Below are 17,832 nucleotides of genomic sequence, written 5' to 3' on the forward strand. Positions count from 1 at the left end.
AAGAGAAACACTAAAGCATACTAAGTAGAAGGGAAAGATAAATTTGGGGGTGTTGCGTCAAAGGCCAGAGGCTGAGCATGTTAAAGAGAGATGCTAAAGCATACTAAGTAGAAGGGAAAGATAAATTTGGGGGTGTCACGTCAAAGGCCAGAGGCTGAGCATGTTAAAGAGAGATGCTAAAGCATACTATGTAGAAGGGAAATATGAATTTGGGGGTGTCACGTCAAAGGCCAGAGGTTGAGCATGTTAAAGAGAAATGCTAAAGCATACTAAGTAGAAGGGAAATATAAATTTGGGGGTGTCGTGTCAAAGGCCAGAGGCTGAGCATGTTAAAGAGAAACACTAAAGCATACTAAGTAGAAGGGAAAGATAAATTTGGGGGTGTCACGTCAAAGGCCAGAGGTTGAGCATGTTAAAGAGAAATGCTAAAGCATACTAAGTATAAGGGAAAGATAAATTTGGGGTGTCGTGTCAAAGGCCAGAGGTTGAGCATGTTAAAGAGAAATGCTAAAGCATACTAAGTAGAAGGGAAAGATAAATTTGGGGGTGTCACGTCAAAGGCCAGAGGTTGAGCATGTTAAAGAGAAATGCTAAAGCATACTAAGTAGAAGGGAAAGATAAATTTGGGGGTGTCACGTCAAAGGTCAGAGGTTGAGCATGTTAAAGAGAAATGCTAAAGCATACTAAGTATAAGGGAAAGATAAATTTGGGGTGTCGTGTCAAAGGCCAGAGGTTGAGCATGTTAAAGAGAAATGCTAAAGCATACTAAGTAGAAGGGAAAGATAAATTTGGGGGTGTCACATCAAAGGCCAGAGGTTGAGCATGTTAAAGAGAAATGCTAAAGCATACTAAGTAGAAGGGAAAGATAAATTTGGGGGTGTCACGTCAAAGGTCAGAGGTTGAGCATGTTAAAGAGAAATGCTAAAGCATACTAAGTATAAGGGAAAGATAAATTTGGGGTGTCGTGTCAAAGGCCAGAGGTTGAGCATGTTAAAGAGAAATGCTAAAGCATACTAAGTAGAAGGGAAAGATAAATTTGGGGTGTCGTGTCAAAGGCCAGAGGTTGAGCATGTTAAAGAGAAACACTAAAGCATACTAAGTAGAAGGGAAAGATAAATTTGGGGGTGTCGTGTCAAAGGCCAAAGAAAATAGGGTTCCCATATTTTTTATTCCCTTGATGTGGAAATCCACCTCTTTCCAGACACTTCTCTGCCTACGAATGTCAAAGAGAGAAAGGAATGGGAATGAACCAGACTGAGCTGAGCTGCTCCCGCACAAATAAATGACGCAGGCAGTTCCTCCCCTTGCACCGTTGCAACTGGAATTCGGTTCTCGAAAGGTTAAATATATATATATATATATATATATATATATCTCCACACACGCAGCACATAACTGCACAGTCTCGTCCTTAAGACACACAAACAAGGGCGGCAGGCAAGCCCTGAAAAGTTCCCAAACTGATTTTGGGACTAAGCCAGAGGCCCCCGTCCATAACGGCAATGTAAGTGGGTCATGAAATGTGCAGATCTTTTTGTGCTCGGGGCAATCATGCCGCTTGCTCCAGAGACGCCAGGTTCCAAAATGGCTACGACCGTCTCTGGGTTAGGCCTCCCCTGTGTGTGAGTGTGCGTTCCCACCCCTTGCACATTGACACATATGTGAGTGTGCGAGTGTGCATGTGCCAGATGATTAAGGAAAAATAATGGTGGTTAAGTGTGCACTGAATGCAACATGATGTGCTCAGTGCTCACTCCAAGGCGGAGCCCAAGGCCTTGCTTAAAGGGCGGTGGAGAAGCGAAGGGGGTGCATTTAGGCATTGCAAAACACCCCCTCCTTACGGTGTAAGCTTCTCCACACGTCCCAATGCTCCAGTGCTCACTCACCGTAAGGGTGTCATCTATGTAGAGGGGGATCTGGCGTCTCTCGAAGGGGAATTCTTCCTCCCCGTCTCTGCACACTGCCACCAGGCGCGCCATCTCGCTTGCTGCTGCTGCTGCTGCTGCTCCTCTGGCTCCTTCCTCCCAGCTTCCAGCCTGAAAACAGCCAAAGCCCAGGCAAGTAAGTCAGAGGACACAATCCCTTCCACACTTTCGACACTTCAGAGGGGAAAGCCAGCCCCTGTTCACGCAGCCTACGATTCGCCACAACAGGAGGGAGGGAGGCCACATAAGAGGAAAGGGAACCACCAATGTGCATGCGCAGGTTGCGCAGAGATGTCAACACTGTGGACAGGGTTGTCATCTGGTTGAGAGGGGGACATAATGATTTAGTTACACACACATAAACACAGAGTAACTACGTTATTATTTCCTCCTCTCAACAAGATGACAGGTCTGTTCATGGTGACATCTGTGCACAACCTGAGCATGCACTATATATATATATATATATATTTACACACACACACAGAGTAACTAAATTGTTATTCTAAACTTAATATATATAACTTGTATATACTAAATATATAACCTTCTTCATCAAATTTATCATGCGTATACCAAATACACATGAAATATATATACAGATATATCTCTGTATCTATTCAACCATTCAACCCAGAGCAAAGAAAGGGGGGAATTGCAGGTTTCTCAAAGCACAAGGCAGGCCCTTCTTGGTACTCTACAAACCATAAGGCAAAAATTATAAGTTCCTCGAAGCAGATAGCTGTCTCTTTCTACTCTACAAACCATGAGGCACAAGGTACAAGTTCCTGGAAGCAGAGGGCTGTCTTTCTACTCTATAAACCATGAAGCAAAAATTACATGTTCCTTGGGAAAGAGATGCTTTCTACTCTACAAACCATGAGGCACAAATTACACGTTCCTCAAGGCAGAGAGCCATCTCTCTTTCGACTCTACAAACCATGAGGCACAAATTACACATTCCTCGAAGCAGAGAGCCATCTCTTTCGACTCTACAAACCATGAGGCACAAATTACAAGCTCCTTGGGACAGAGACCTGCCCTTCTTTCGACTCTACAAACCATCACTGCTTCAACATCTGGAGAAGGCTGGAAGGCCATTCTTTCTCCCATTTTAAGAGAGAAATGAACTCATTTCAGACCTCCGGAGACACGGGTTCGAATGCCGGCTCTACCATGAAACCCAATGGGTGACTTTGGGCAAAGTCACACTCTCTCAGCCTCAAGGGAAAGCCATGGCAAAACCCTTTCTGACCAAATCTTGCCATGAAAACCCCATGATAGGGTGGCCATAATTCGGGAACGACTTGAAGGCACACAACAGGAACAACCGCAAGCCCTCCTTTGCTTTCAACCTCAAGTTAAAGCTCAAAAAGCATCCATTTTGGGATGAAGGGTGGGCTATAAGTACTCTAATGATAATATTAATATTAATAATAATAATAATTATTATTATTATTTTAAAAATCATTTAAAAAAGTAAAAAATTTAAAAAACAGCCTTTTTTTAAGGCAATAAAATACTCCTTGTATTTGTTTTAAAAACAGGACAGGAATATATATATATACTGTATATATATATATATAATGTTCTCTCTCTCTCTCTCTCTCTCTCTATATATATATATATAGTATATATATATATATATATATATATAATTTTTAAAAAATGGCAAAAAATACCCCTTTTATTTTAAAATAAAGGCGGTTTTATTCTTTTATTTTAAAAAAATGCAATAAATAGCTCTTTTTATTTCAAAATAAATGGGATTAAAGGCAGTTTTCCCAATAATCAATGAGTGTGGAATCAAATTAATAACTGAACCTTTTCCAATCTGTTCAGCAGCATCTAATTAGACTTAATTTTTACTTCTTTCCCCCTTTTTGTCTCTATTTTTGTCAGTTGTGTGCTTCCCTTCCCTTCCTAGCTGCAAGGAGACCCTTGACACACCGCGAAAGCCCCAAACCCGCACCTTTTTGGCCCTTCTCTCTTCCCTTCCTTGCCCTTCCCTTCCTTTCCCTTCTTCCCAGAAGCCACCGCTAGGCCTTTGACTCCGCCCCCAAAGCCCTCCCCTCCTCCCTTCCTCTCGCGAGAAAAGCCCCACCCACCACCAACAACCAACCGCTACAGTGTCTCTGCCCCCTCTGCACCTCCAAGCCACGCCCACTCCAACTCCCAAGCCACGCCCTGTCGTCGCTTTCACTTTAGGATTGGTTTCTCTCCCTCTGCGTCATTTATGCAAAAAGCTGATTCTCGCCCCGCCCCCTTTTTCACTGTTATTCGAAGCCGTTATTCTGACTCCGCCCCCTTCACAGAGTTTGGCTTTCACTTAGATCCCTCCCTCGCTTATAAAACGAGGGGGGAAAAAGAAGGCCCGGCTTGTGGTTTTTGGCGCATGCGCAGGGAAACAAATATCAGCTGTGTTCAAATAAAACGAAGCCTTCCGCCTCGAGAAGTAGTTCCTACTTCTCTTTTTTAAAAAATGATATTTTTACACAATAGTCACACAATTGTGTGTTTGTTTTACTTGAGAGTAAAGCCCCCAAGTCAGTGGGGTTTACTTTTGAGGGATTTGGCTGTTTTTGTGACCATAAGGGAGTGTTTGCCAGTCAGGTCACACTCTCTCTCACACACAAAAAAAGATACAAATAGTACACAAAGTTAAAAGAAGACTCCATACACACAAATACCACAAAAATTAAAAGGACTACATACACAAATACCACAAAAAATAATAAAAAGACAGCATACGCAAATGCCTCGAACATTTTTTAAAAGACTACACACACAAATGCCACAAAAAGTTAAAAGACAACATACACAAATACTTCTTTAAAAATTAGACTACATACACAAATACCACAAAAGTTTTAAAAAGACTACATACTCATCACACACACAAAAAAGATACAAATGGTACAAAAAGTTAGAAGACTACACACAAATACCACAAAAGTTTTAAAAAGACTACATACACAAATGCCACAAAAATTAAAAAGACTACATACTCATCACACACAAAAAAGAATAGTACAAAAAGTCAAAAGAAGACTACACAAATACCACAAAGGTTTAAAAAAGACTACACACACAAATGCCACAAAAAGTTAAAAGACAACATACACAAATACTTCAAAAAATAGACTACACACACAAATGCCTCCAGATTTTTAAAAAGATCACATACACAAAGGCCACAAAATGTTAAAGAAGACTACACACACACAAATACCCCAAACATTTTTTAAAAGGTCACATACACAAACGCCATAAAAAGTTTAAAAAGTCTACACAAATACCTCAAAGCATTTTAAAAAGACTACATACACAAAAACCACCAAAAATCAAAGAAGACTTCATACACAAATACCTCAAAACATTATTTAAAAGACTACATACACAAATGCCACAACAATCTCAAAAAGACCACATGTGTCTTGTAATTTTGTAATTGTGATTTTGTAAACCACTTTTATCTTCTTGGAAAGGAGGCATATAAATATTATTATTATTATTATTATTATTATTATTATTATTATTACATGCACGAATACCCCCCAAAATTAATAAAAGGTCATATACACAACATGGAAACCAAATGATTATGAAGTTTAGCTCATGGGCATCCTATATATATATATATATATATATATATATATTGATACAGAGTTTTATTTAGTTTTGTCATACTTTGAGATGGCCTAAGGGCTAATCTATCTATCTATCTATCTATCTATCTATCTATCTATCTAATCTATCTATCCATCTATCCTACACATTAGTTGATTTGTTATGTTATTTAATTATATATATATATATATATATATATATATATATAATAACATAACATAACAAATCAACTTATGTATATGGGGTGTGTGTGTGTGTGTGTGTGTGTACACCATATACATAAGTTGATTTGTTATATACTGTATATACCCTACATATAAGCTGATCTATTTGTTAATTTTATGGCCATCCACAGCAGCTAAGAGGAAGATATATATGTAGAACTCACTGAAATAAAGAAGTTAAAATAAAGAATAAATGTCTAATTAACAAATTGTAAGCCGCTCTTGGCTGAAGAGCGGGGTATAAATATATGTGTGTGTGTGTGTGTGTGTGTGTATTAGTTGGCAGCATGAGCTTTCCTAGACTTTAGTCTACTTCCTCAGATGCATTTAGTGGAAGATGTCTATGTGCGAAAGTGCTTTAGGACTTATGGGTGAGCCGGGGCCCATTTTGCGACAAAAAGAGCGATCCTACATATACATTCGTCCCTCCGCATTTGCGGCTTTGGCTTTTGCAGATTTGATTATTCACGGATTTTATTTTAAAATGTTCTCTGTAGGAATATCTAGGTCCTCCAGCGCAACTCTATGGTCAACTTTAACCAAAAGTTGCACTGAAGGAGCTAGGGCTTCTTAGAGAGAACACTCCACTAGGCATTTGTAGCTCCTCCAGTGCAACTCTATGGTCAGTGTCTGGAAGATATTGACCACAGAGTTGCGCTGGAGGACCTAGAGATTCCTAGAGAGAACACTCCCCTAGGCATTTGTAGCAACGGCCCATATATGACTGTCACTGGTTTCCATTCCACTAAATGCATCTGAGGAAGTAGACTTAAGTCTACGAAAGCACATACTGCCAACTTCTTTATTTCAGTTAGTCTCAAAGGTGCTGCAAGATCTCTCTACCTACATATCCAGGTTGAGTCTCCCAAAATCCCAAATATTCCACCTGGATGGCTCAGATAGTGACCACTTTTGCTTTCTGTTTCCGTGTACACAAACTCTTCCCATGCACAAAATTAAAATGCTATGTGTAAAATCACCTCCAGGCTATGTGTATAAGGTGTAGACAAAGCATTTTCAGGTTTAGGCTTGGGTCCCATCTCCAAGATATCTCATTTTGGTTCTGGGGTGCGCAAAATTTGTTTCATGCCCCCAAATACTGTGCATCAAATTACCTTCAGGGTATGTGTATAATAAGGTGTATATGAAATATCTGTGAACTTCATGTTTAGACTTGGGTCCCATCTCATTATGTATATGGAAATATTCCAAAATCTGGGGGGGGGGGGGGGGAATCCAAAATCTAAAGCACTTCTGGTCTCAAGCATTTTGGATAAAGGAGACTCAACTTAGAAGGAACCTAAATGGAGTTCGGAGCTGGATCCCATATGCTTACTTGAGAGTAGATCCCACTGAGTTTACTTTTGAGTAATCAACCACAGAATTGTACTCCCAAATAGATCATATACACCAGATTCAAACAGCTAGGGAATGCTAAGGAGCATCATATGTTCTCCTTAGATAAAATAGTAAGACCTTGCTAACAATATATGCTAACAACTCTAGGGCAGTAATCTCCTTCCAAGAATGGTTATGCGCTTTAGAAATGATGGGTGAGCCAGTGACAAAAAGAGCGATCCTATATATAAAGGTTTAGGATCCCTTATCTGGAACTCCAAAATCTGAAATACTCCAAAATCCAAAATTGTTCACACGAATGGCCTTTGCTTTCTTGAAACATCTTTGTTTCGTGCACAAAATTACTACAAATATTACGCATAGAGTTACCCATGTGTATGTGTTATATATATGAAACATACATGAATTTCATATTATGTAGAGAGACCTGGTCGCACCTTGGAAACTAACTAAAGAAAGAGCTTTAGTAGACTTAAACTCTACTTCCTTCGATGCGTTTTTGGAGATGTATTGCATGTTTTAGACTTGGGTCCATCTCCAAGATGTCACATTATGCGCATGGAAGTATTCCAAGATCCAAATCCAAAACACGTCTGGTCCCAAGTGTTTTGGATCAGGGAGACTCGGACGGTACTTACTTAGAAGGGACCTCCATGAAGTTCAAAACTGGATCTGAGAGTAGGTCCCACTTAATGAAACTTGCTCCTTGGTGACTAAAGACAGAACTATATTGACATATAGATCATATATCCAAGATCCAAACAGCCAGAGAATGCCAAAGAACCATCTTTATATAGAATAGTAAGACTATCTTCCAAAATTATATAGGTTACATACCTCGCTAACCATATATGACCACACACAACCAACTCTAGGGCAGTAACCTCCTCCTCCTCCTCCGGCCAGGAACAGTTATGCGCTTAATTAAGGATAATGGGATAACGGACCTTAATGGTTAGCCTGAGCTCACTCAGAATCGAATGACTTACTTTATTACATAGCTTCGAAAATGGCAGATTATCCCATAATGACTTTTGTTGGCCATGGTTCTACGCTGGACCGGTCATTGTTGAGGCTGTGACATCAGAAACGGGAACCAATCAGGCGCTGCTTCATCCTTTATTTACATGCCATCGCTCCATTGGCCGAAATGGCTGTATCTTCTCCTTCTGTCTAGCCAATGGCAAACTCTAATCTTAAAAAATATATTGATGAGGAATGACCTGTTTCCAGAATCCCAGAGTGCAGCTACACTGGAGAAATACACTCATCCCTCCATGTTTGCGGCTTTGATAATTCATGGATTTGATTAATATGTTCTCTCTAGGAATAGCTCCTCCAGTGCATCTCTATGGTCAACTTTAACCAAAGGTTGCACGGAAAGACCTAGAGAGAATACTCTACTAGCCCTTTGTAGCTCCTCCAGCAGAGTTCTATGTTCAGTGTCTGTTGGATGTTGACCACAGAAATGCAACGGAGGATCTAGAGATCCCTAGAGAGGATACTCTACTAGGCCTTTGTAGCTCCTCCAGCAGAGTTCTATGTTAAGTGTCTGTTGGATGTTGACCACAGAGTTGCGCTGGAGGACCTAGAGATTCCTAAAGAGGATACTCTACTAGGCCTTTGTAACTCCTCCAACAAGTTCTATGCTCAGTGTCTGTCAGACGTTGACCACAGAGTTGCGCTGGAGGACCTAGAGATTCCTAAAGAGGATACTCTACTAGCCCTTTGTAGCTCCTCCACTGCAGTTCTATGGTCAGTGTCTGTTGGACATTGACCACAGAGTTGCGCCGGAGGATCTAGAGATTCCTAGAGAGGTGTCCTACCAGGGAAAAAACATGGTGTTTTCGTTATTTGCGGTTTTTCATATTCACGGGGGTCTTGTGCCCCTAACCCTAGTGAATATGGAGGGTCAAGTGTAATGTAGTTTGACACAACTTTAACTGCCAAGGTGCCATCCTAAAGTTTCCTGAGATTCGTAGTTTGGTGTGGCACCAACACGCTTTGCAGAGAAAGCCAAAGACCTTGCAAAACCACAAATCTCAGGATTCCAATAGTTGGAGCTCCAGCAAATTAAAGCAGCATCAAAATGCATTATTCCTCCAGTGCAGACGCACCCTTGCTCTCTAGCAACCATTCACAGGCCATCTTTTAATGCGGACCCAGTTCTTGTTGGCGTTGCAGGCACTTATAATTCAAGAGCTCCCAGCGAACAGTTGCAACATATTACAACACCCATCTTTTTAAAGGAAAGTAATAATTTATTTCCTCGGAGGTTTGGAAGTGATCCATTCGTACATGACGCCCATCTCTGAGCACACTGGCTCCGCATTATATTTCTGAATACAGGCATATATTGACAAGTTATTAATTTTTACATAGTCTTAAAAGGGGTTTTATTTTTGTAGCAGCATTGACACCAGAAGGATGTCGAAGGACAGCTAGAGAAGCGGAAAATGTTGGCATCAAGTTACAGCAGCAGGTCAGCCTTAAACAAACTATAGTTCCCAAAATCCCAGAGCCATTTAGCCATGGCAGTTCAAGTGGTGCCAAAACATGGTCCAAATCACATTTTAAAAAGTAGGGTTTGGGGTTCTTACAGGTCATCCTTTTTTTGTCAAGATACCGCCATAATAAGACTACCACCACTTGAAGATGATATTTTTGGCTTGCAACAGATACATAACACAACAGTTGGTCAACATGTACAAGTGCAGAATGGACATGGCAGAGAACGTGGAACTGTGGATGGTATCCACCAGCAAATTCACAATGCCGGTTAAAACATTTGCTAGCAAGAAGTAGAGGAGCTGGTTTTTGTTAACAGCGCTGATCACACACACATTTCGAGGAAGGGTTTTTGTATCCAGTGGTCCTACCAAATCGCGTTTCTTTTGTGCCGGCGATGGCTGCGCAAACCTCCAACTACAAGGAACGTCGGCCCCATCCACCAGAAGTTTTGCGAACACCAGAATGAGGTCGGCCACCAAAAAGCAACTAAAGAGCACCAGGCAGTGTGCCACCACCCAGATGCAAAACGCGAGATTCGCCATCCGGCGGGAAACGGCGTCTACGTACGTCTGGGTTATGTCCAGACACAGAAAAAGGAGACCAACAGCCGACAGAAAAACCGGAATCACGCCAAACCACTCTCGCACGGCGCTTCGCTTCTTCAACAAATACAACCCGATCTGCACACTAGCCATGTAGATGGCGAGGTAGCCGACGACCGAAAAGATGCCCTCTCTGTTGGCGTTGAAGAACCCGGCCCGCGAATCTTTCCCATCGCTCCCGTGCAAGATGAACGCCTTCAGAGGCAGGAGGTCGAGGAAACATTCGTAAACGACGGCGAGCGCTGTTCCGACGACCCACGCTTTGCGGACGGGAAACAGAGTCAAAAGCAAGGTTGCTCCCATGCGTACGGCGGCTAGCGTGAAGAAGAAGTTCCAGTGCACGCCGTATTCGGACATGTGTTCGTGGTACTCAACAGCCTTGACGCTAAGCAGGCGGCCAAAGCCGAGCAAGAGCAGGGGCCATACGGCTAAGAACTGCCTCACGAGGTAAAAGAATTTGCTTCGGACCGCGCCGGGTTGCAGCCGAACCTCTGGACAAACCACAGCATTTCCGAAGACGAAGGATCCGACTCCAAAGTCCATCACTCCCGTCCCGTAGGTCTCCGTTTTGGCGTATCTCCGGGGATACTGCGGGAAATCCACGGCCAAGATGCTGATGGACGTCAAGATGTTGACGAATACCCGGAACACGGTTATGGAAGGGATGTAAGTTGGTTCCAAGCGTGCGTTCCAAAAATCGCTTAGGATTTGCTTAGGAGGTACTTTGGCGTAACTGGTTCTCCTACAGTAAATGGTAAAAACCAAGACTGCGCAAAACACCACGATGGAGAGGATCACCCACAGCAGGACAGGCGCCAAAACGGTGCAGGAAAGCACCGGAGGAACAACCAAAACAGCAAAGTCCAGAAGAAAGTGACCCCTTGTTGAAGATAAGGGTTTTCCATTGTGAAGGAAGTAGAGTATCAATAGAAGTCCTCTGGAAAGCACGCATAACGGCGCGAGGGGTAAGCCAATGGAGATTTCAAGCAACGTCGTCCCATTGAGGTTGCTTATAAAGTCTTCCTTCGCCGGCGGCTGCGACATTTCTTCAGCGTCTGCAACATTTATTAAAGAAGATAATCATTTTATTTATTCATTCAACTTACAGTGGTCCCTCCACATTCACTGGGGTTAGGGACGAAAGACCCCCGCGAATGTGGAACATCCACAAATGAAGAAAGACGGTTCTTTCTACCACATAATGAGAAAATGCTAGCCGGTATCTTTTTCCTAAATGCCACCTAGAATTAAAAATCCGCCCTCGTAAGCTGAATCTTCTCCCTGGAAACCTTCCTGTGATATATATCTTTGGTCGGGGCAAGTTTTAGCTCATATAGGGTGAGGTTTCTCCGAAGGAGGAACAAAGGACGAGGCCCCAACCGCGCCCTGGCCCTCCCTGCCTTGCAAAACCTCTCCAAACCTGCTCTTTAGTCTCTCTCTCTCTGCTTTGCTGCCCGCCTTAAAATGGCTGCCCTTGTTTAAATCAGAGCCTGGAAATGGTGCTTTTGGGACAGCATGGCCTCCAACGTTTCACAGATGAAAACCAGGATGCTTGCGGCCACATCCAAAATGTGGTCAAGATGTCAAAAGGGATGAATGAGGGATAAGACACAAGTTAGGAGAGGCTGCAGCAGTTTGCTTTTGCCTGTCCTGACTGGGAAGGGCAAGATCCCAGAAAAAGATGGTGTAAAACTACAAACCCCAGCGTTCCATAGGTTGGGAAACCGCGCATAAAGTGGCGTCAAAGTGCATTCGTTATTCGCCATAAAGTTCCCCTTCCTCTCCTCTTTCTTTGCTGAGTAAATTCAACACAAACTACTTTTGCACTTCTGCAGCAATTTGAATTAAGCACACTTGTCCCTCCATATTGGCTAGGGTTGACTCTGGAGTCCAGGGTTCGAATCCCGGCTCGGCCACAGAAACCCATTGCGTTGCCTTGGGCAAGTCACACTCTCTCAGCTTCGGAGGAAGGCAACGGGAGACCGCATTCAAACCAAGAAAACCCTGTAACAGCTTCGCTTTTGGGTCGCCATAAGTTGGAAACAACCAAATTGCATTAATTAATTTGTTTGCATTTTACCTTAATTATATTGAATTGCGACAGCTAATAGCTTTACAGCAATAAACACACTGAGACTCAAAAATACTTGTACAAAAGTGTACATTTTATTCTTTTAACATGCAACCTATTTTAGTATTGCAACCATTTATTTTAATGCATTGCTTAAGTTCCGCACGTTTTAACTGTATTGCTTTTTAATATTGTAAGCCGCCCTGAATCCCAATTTTATATAAATAATAATAATAATGATATTGCTCTGCAAACATTTAAGCCAATGCTCCTTAAAATAATTGGGAGAGGCGGGATAAAAATGAAACATTTATTATTAATATTATTATGCATAGATAATCGATTAGATAAGTGCATTAGATAACTGATGGGAAACAAGTCTGGAGACAAAAATAGTTACCTGCATTGATGTGTGAAATGTAACTTTTGCAGGAAAAGAAGCAAAGGATACAAAGAAGACTTTTTGGGTGGATGCAAATATTGCCTCTGTCCAGGAAGAAGAAGAAGACCCACTTTTTGGCCTTGGCTTTGATCATGCATTTAAAACCCAGGATGGGAGTCCTTCCTTTTCATCTCTGCTCCAAAAACAGCTCCTTCCTTTCGTGATGTCACTGTCAAAAAAGTAGGTAAACATTGCATTTATTTCCCATCAGCATTTTCAGCACCAAGCAGCCTGTCCAACTGCATTGACCGATTCCTCAGAACATGTTCCTTGTTGTACATTTCTTCCATGCTGCAAATAGTTTGGTTTCATTCTGTTTTAATGTGCATTAATTTTTTTTGGGGGGGGGGGTCTGCTTTTAATCATTGCATTTGCTCTTTTAAACCGTGAGCTTCCCAAGTTGCATCTGCACTGCAGGAATGATGCAGTTTGATACCTCTTTAAAAAGGCCATGGCTCAATGCTATGGGAATTCTGGGTACTGTAGTTTTGTGAGACATTTTGGCCTCCTCTGTCAGAGAGAGAGAGAAAGAAAGATATGGTGCCACATTAATTATTATTATTGTTGTTGTTGTTGTTGTTGTTGTTATTTATATACCGCCTTTCCAAGGAGCAAGGTGGTTTACAAATTAGATAATAATAATAATAATTACTATTATTATTTATATACCACCTTTCCAAGGATCAGGGCGGTTTACAAATTAAATAATAATAATAATAATAATTACTATTATGATTTATATGCCGCCTTTCCAAGGATCAAGACGGTTTACAAATTAGATAATAGTAATAATAATAATTATTACTATTATTATTTATATACCGCCTTTCCAAGGATCAAGGCGGTTTACAAATCAGATAAACAAATACATACAATAAACAATTTACATAGGCAAAATACATCAAGTACACGAACAATAAATAACGAGTACAACCTAAAAATCCCATCCCTTATCCCTTAACAGAAAATAAACATCATATTACAATGTAAATTAATAAATTAACAAATTTAATTAATAAATTTAATTAACTTATTAATTAAATTAATACATTTGATTTATTAATGTAAATTAAAAATAAATAAATAAGTTTATTGTTAAATTCAATTAATAAATTTAATTTATTATTTTAAATAAATAAATAAGTTTATTGTTAAATTAAATAAATAAATTAAATGTATTAATTTAAATTAACCATAAATAAATAAATAAATTAGTTTATTGTTATTTTAAATTAATAAATTAAATTTATTAATTGAAATTAATAACAAATAAAAAATAAATTAGCTTATTGTTATTTTAAATTAATAAATTAACTTTATTTATTTAAATTAATAACAAATAAATAAATAAATTAGCTTATTGTTATTTTAAATTAATAAATTAAATTTATTTATTTAAATTAATAACAAATAAATAAATACATTAGTTTATTGTTATTTTACATTAATAGCAAATAAATAAATAAATTGGTTTATTGTTAATTTAAATTCATAAATTAAATTAATTAATTAATTAAAAGCTTATATAAATTTAAAATAAACATTTAAATTTAGAATTTAGAATAGGCAGGCATGGGGGGGGGACATTTGGGGCAAACATTATAACATATACATACATACATACATACATACATAAAAGGTTGTCTGCCACCCAGGTTTCAAAAAACTGAATGCTTTCTGCAGTGTGTGGTTTTTGGAGCTATTCATTCTCAGGATCTCCTAGCATTGAGTCATGAAAGGTAAAGTGCTGTCAAACTGGATTGGTTCCTGCAGTGTGGATGCAGGCAATCAATCCAAGGATAGCCTGCCTCACATGCACACAAAATCAAATCCCTCCTTTTCCTCCTCCTCCTGATTCAAACTCAGAACCCTCCTCCTCTTCCTATGGCTCCACCTTCCCATGCTTGGCTGCCCTTGGTCTCTCCTTCCTGGCTGAATATGAGACAGTGAACCTGGCTCTTTAGGGGGGATCCTGGAGCACCAAGTAGATCATACCCAACAGGTAAGCTCCATCACCCTTACACTCTTTAAAGCAAGGCTCCTTCCTTTTCTCAGGTTTCTTTTCCTCCATCTGATAGCCATCTAGATCCATCTCCTGCCCAAGGCTGATCCTAGGGACCTTTCCTCCTTGCTGCTCAGCCCCATCCTTGGTTTTCTTCCAAGCATGGGAAGAAGCCAGAGCACTCCTGAGCATGTGCAAAGTTCCTTCTCATTGAAGAGGTAGGGCCAGGTAACTGTGTGTTGGAAGGTGACCTTATGCAAAGAGCTTGGGTTGGAGGAAGAAAGGTTTGGGTGCAAAAGGACCCTCTGTGTGTGTGTGTACATACATACACACACACGTGTATGTATGTATATATGTGTATGTGTATATATATACGTGTGTGTGTACATATGTGTATGTATGTATATGTGTATATATATGTGTGTGTGTGTGTTTGTGTGTGTATATATGGTGTTCCAAATATTGTTGGGGTGCAACTCCCAGCCATGCCATAGACTGCTGGGATTTGTAGTCAAACAACATCTGGTATCAAATGAACCACCAAATCTCTACCTCTAGTAGCATCCGATGAAGTAGATTTAAGTCTGCAAAGCCTTATGCTACCAACGTCTTTCTTTCATCGAGTCTCAAAGGTGCCGCAAGATCCCTTTGCAGACTGGTTTTCCGGACTAGGACAGCCGTGCCTTTCAACTGGAAGCAGAAGGGTTACAAGCGAGTTCCCGAAAACAGCGAAATCCCAAATTTGCCAGCCGTCTGTGGCTGGGAGGAACTAGTAATCACTTGGCAAGCTTGCCTCTGGTTTCGCCCTTTGTTTGTAGTAACTTTCCACAGGCCTTGCCAGTGTGCAAAAACGTACTTGTGTCACTTTGTGCCTCGGGCTTTCCTCCCTGGTGTTTAAATAGCCAAGAAATTGATGTATTTATGGCTGGAGAAAACCCGTTGCACTCTGCAGAAATTGTCTGGAAGATCCCAAAGTGGCATCGGAGAGTTGCGCACCTTGGAAGCAGATGTAGTGGGTTTTCAGTGACGACTCCGCATGTGTGCGCTTGTATTTGTGTTGCAGTTTGGCATGGACACTAATGTCCCCAGTCGACCCATAACACGCTGGAATGGATGTTGTGATGTCCTCCGTTGTTCGTACTCAGAAACACTCCCATGCCCTCCGACGTTTCACAGATGGAAACGGAGCCACATGTGTCCCAGCAACGCAGAATGCAGCCAAAATAGCAAAGGTTGTTAATGTGGAAAAACAGACACGCTAGGAGAGGTTTGCAGCGGTTTGCTTTTGCCTGAACCTATAGGGAAGGATAATACTTGGGCTGTGTGGCCATGTCCTAGAAGAGTTTATTCCTGATGTTTCGCCAACATCTGTGGCTGGCATCTTCAGGGAATGACTTCAGAGCATTCTCCGGAGATGCCAGCCACAGATGCTGGCGAAACGTCAGGAATAAACTCTTCTAGGACATGGCCACACAGCCCCAAAAACCCCACAAAACACTATAGACAAAGGATTAATCACAACTGTCGTAAGTTGTGACATCTTTGTGTTTGGCCATCAGAAAGAAAATACTAAGAAGAGTGGAGGCTGGTGAAAGAAAATGTCATCTCAAGAAGCCTTTAAGTGGTTTCTTGAACGTTCAATGCGTTTTTTGTTTGTAGCCAGTGACTTTCCAGTTCTGATCACGAGACGGACGTCTAAAACTGCTTGCAATAACCGCCTTTGTTAGTATGTTTGTTTAATTTATATATTGCCTTTCTCCCATTATAGGATCCAAGGCGACGGATGACCTATTGTTACGTTCAGGCCTTTCGGTTCATCTCGCTCAAGGTAATTCAGATCCATGAAGTATAACGTTTGAGATACTGTCCAGCCTGAAAAGGTGAATGCAGTCTTCGGCACACACCTTGAAGCACTTTAAACAGCGGAGGAATATGCCCAAGCAGGTATGTGTTTTTTGGGGTGTGTGGTGTGGTGAGAAGATGGCAGTAAGGAGAATCTTCCATCTGTGCCAACATAGTGGCATAGTGGTTACACCACTGGACTTGGGAGACCTGGGTTCTAATCCTACAGCTCTGGACCTGTTTTACTTTCTCTGGGACAGACTTTGGCAAAGAGGCTGAGTTGGTTCCCATCACGATAAACCATCGTTTGCTGCAGTGGTTCCCGACTTTGGTCTCCTGGATGTTTTTGACTTCCGATCCCAGAATCCCTGGCCGTTGACCAAGCTGGTTGGGACTTCTGGGAGTTGAAGTCCAAAGCACCTGGAGGACCAAAGTTTGGGAATCACTGAGCTGGATCAAGGATGCACAAAGTGCAGCCCATGGGTTTTGTTGTTCCTTACCTTCAAAGAATCTGCACTCAAACTAAAATGGACAAAGCACAATGGGATTTCCTTACATTTCTGATGATAGGTAAATGGCACAAAGAATGGCCTGGCCATTAGCCCCGAAGACGATGAGCGCCATCTTGGAGAAGACCTGGACGCGTTCCTAAGCGATGAGCGGCATCTGCATCTCATTGATGACCTTACCAAAGTGAATCCTGTAACCACCAAAACCGGTACAGTCTAAAAGGGGTTTCGGACCTGGAGCCAGGTGTGGACAAAGTTGTGGGAAGGGAGGTGCATTGGTCCTCACATACTCCTGCCATTGCTTGAGCCAGAACTAAAATGTGGTTTTACCATATGACAGCTTCCATAACTCCCCAGCCAGTAGCTGGGAATTGCAGTCTTCAAGAAGTAGTCTTATGCAATGCTTTTTTCCTAGACACTCTTGACCAAAGGTTTTGCCCTCCTTAGTCCTCAGGTGCCTTCAAGCACGATACGCAGCCGAAGTCTTCTATACCAATGCCGGCTGCAGTCTTGTAGCGGTCAACCCTTTCCGTCCAATTCCACCTCTCTACTCGCAAGAGCTCATGAACGAATACCATGCCGCCACCTGCCTCCAGGTAAGAGGAGAATACAGGGATGGACAGGGCGGGAAGGCTGGTGGACTGCAACTCCCAATACCCCCATCTTTGGTTAGGCTGGCTAGGTTGCTGGGTGTTACAGTCCAATGTCCAGCTTG

General features: G+C 41.5%; 3 protein-coding genes across 11 annotated transcripts in view; 1 reads left to right on the top strand and 2 right to left on the bottom strand.

The window, feature by feature from the left end:
- Positions 1–8,002, bottom strand: part of GGNBP2 (gametogenetin binding protein 2) — a 23,076-nt gene extending 15,074 nt beyond the window's left edge. For 2 of the 5 annotated variants that reach the window (XM_089483933.1, XM_089483932.1), the window contains exons 1-2: positions 3,750–3,877; positions 1,887–2,036 (exon numbers count right to left, since the gene is read on the bottom strand). In XM_089483933.1, coding sequence (XP_089340059.1) covers positions 1,887–2,036; positions 3,750–3,773 — 174 coding nt within the window. In that variant the 5' untranslated portion in view covers positions 3,774–3,877. Of the gene's footprint in view, positions 1–1,886; positions 2,037–3,749; positions 3,878–7,975 lie in introns of those variants that run through there. The other 3 variants (XM_089483936.1, XM_089483935.1, XM_089483934.1) reach the window with 2 other exon arrangements.
- Positions 4,234–17,832, top strand: part of MYO19 (myosin XIX) — a 25,800-nt gene continuing 12,201 nt past the window's right edge. The window contains exons 1-6 of one of the 5 annotated variants that reach the window (XM_089483928.1): positions 4,234–4,380; positions 12,755–12,944; positions 14,820–14,984; positions 16,535–16,710; positions 17,179–17,326; positions 17,565–17,713. In XM_089483928.1, the coding sequence (XP_089340054.1) occupies positions 16,651–16,710; positions 17,179–17,326; positions 17,565–17,713 (357 nt within the window). In that variant the 5' untranslated portion in view covers positions 4,234–4,380; positions 12,755–12,944; positions 14,820–14,984; positions 16,535–16,650. Of the gene's footprint in view, positions 4,381–9,535; positions 9,621–12,737; positions 12,945–14,410; positions 14,767–14,819; positions 14,985–16,534; positions 16,711–17,178; positions 17,327–17,564; positions 17,714–17,832 lie in introns of those variants that run through there. The other 4 variants (XM_089483927.1, XM_089483929.1, XM_089483930.1 and 1 more) reach the window with 4 other exon arrangements.
- PIGW (phosphatidylinositol glycan anchor biosynthesis class W) lies at positions 9,594–14,483 on the bottom strand. Its single transcript, XM_089483937.1, has 3 exons — positions 14,397–14,483; positions 12,723–12,933; positions 9,594–11,306 (listed from the first exon to the last, which is right to left on the bottom strand). The coding sequence occupies exons 2-3, from the start codon at positions 12,856–12,858 to the stop codon at positions 9,778–9,780; spliced, it is 1,665 nt and encodes a 554-aa protein (XP_089340063.1). The 5' UTR covers positions 12,859–12,933; positions 14,397–14,483; the 3' UTR covers positions 9,594–9,777.

Source organism: Sceloporus occidentalis, unplaced genomic scaffold (genome assembly GCF_023333645.1).
Source record: "Sceloporus occidentalis isolate IW3139 unplaced genomic scaffold, rSceOcc1.0.p SCAF_21, whole genome shotgun sequence".
Taxonomy (NCBI): domain Eukaryota; kingdom Metazoa; phylum Chordata; class Lepidosauria; order Squamata; family Phrynosomatidae; genus Sceloporus; species Sceloporus occidentalis.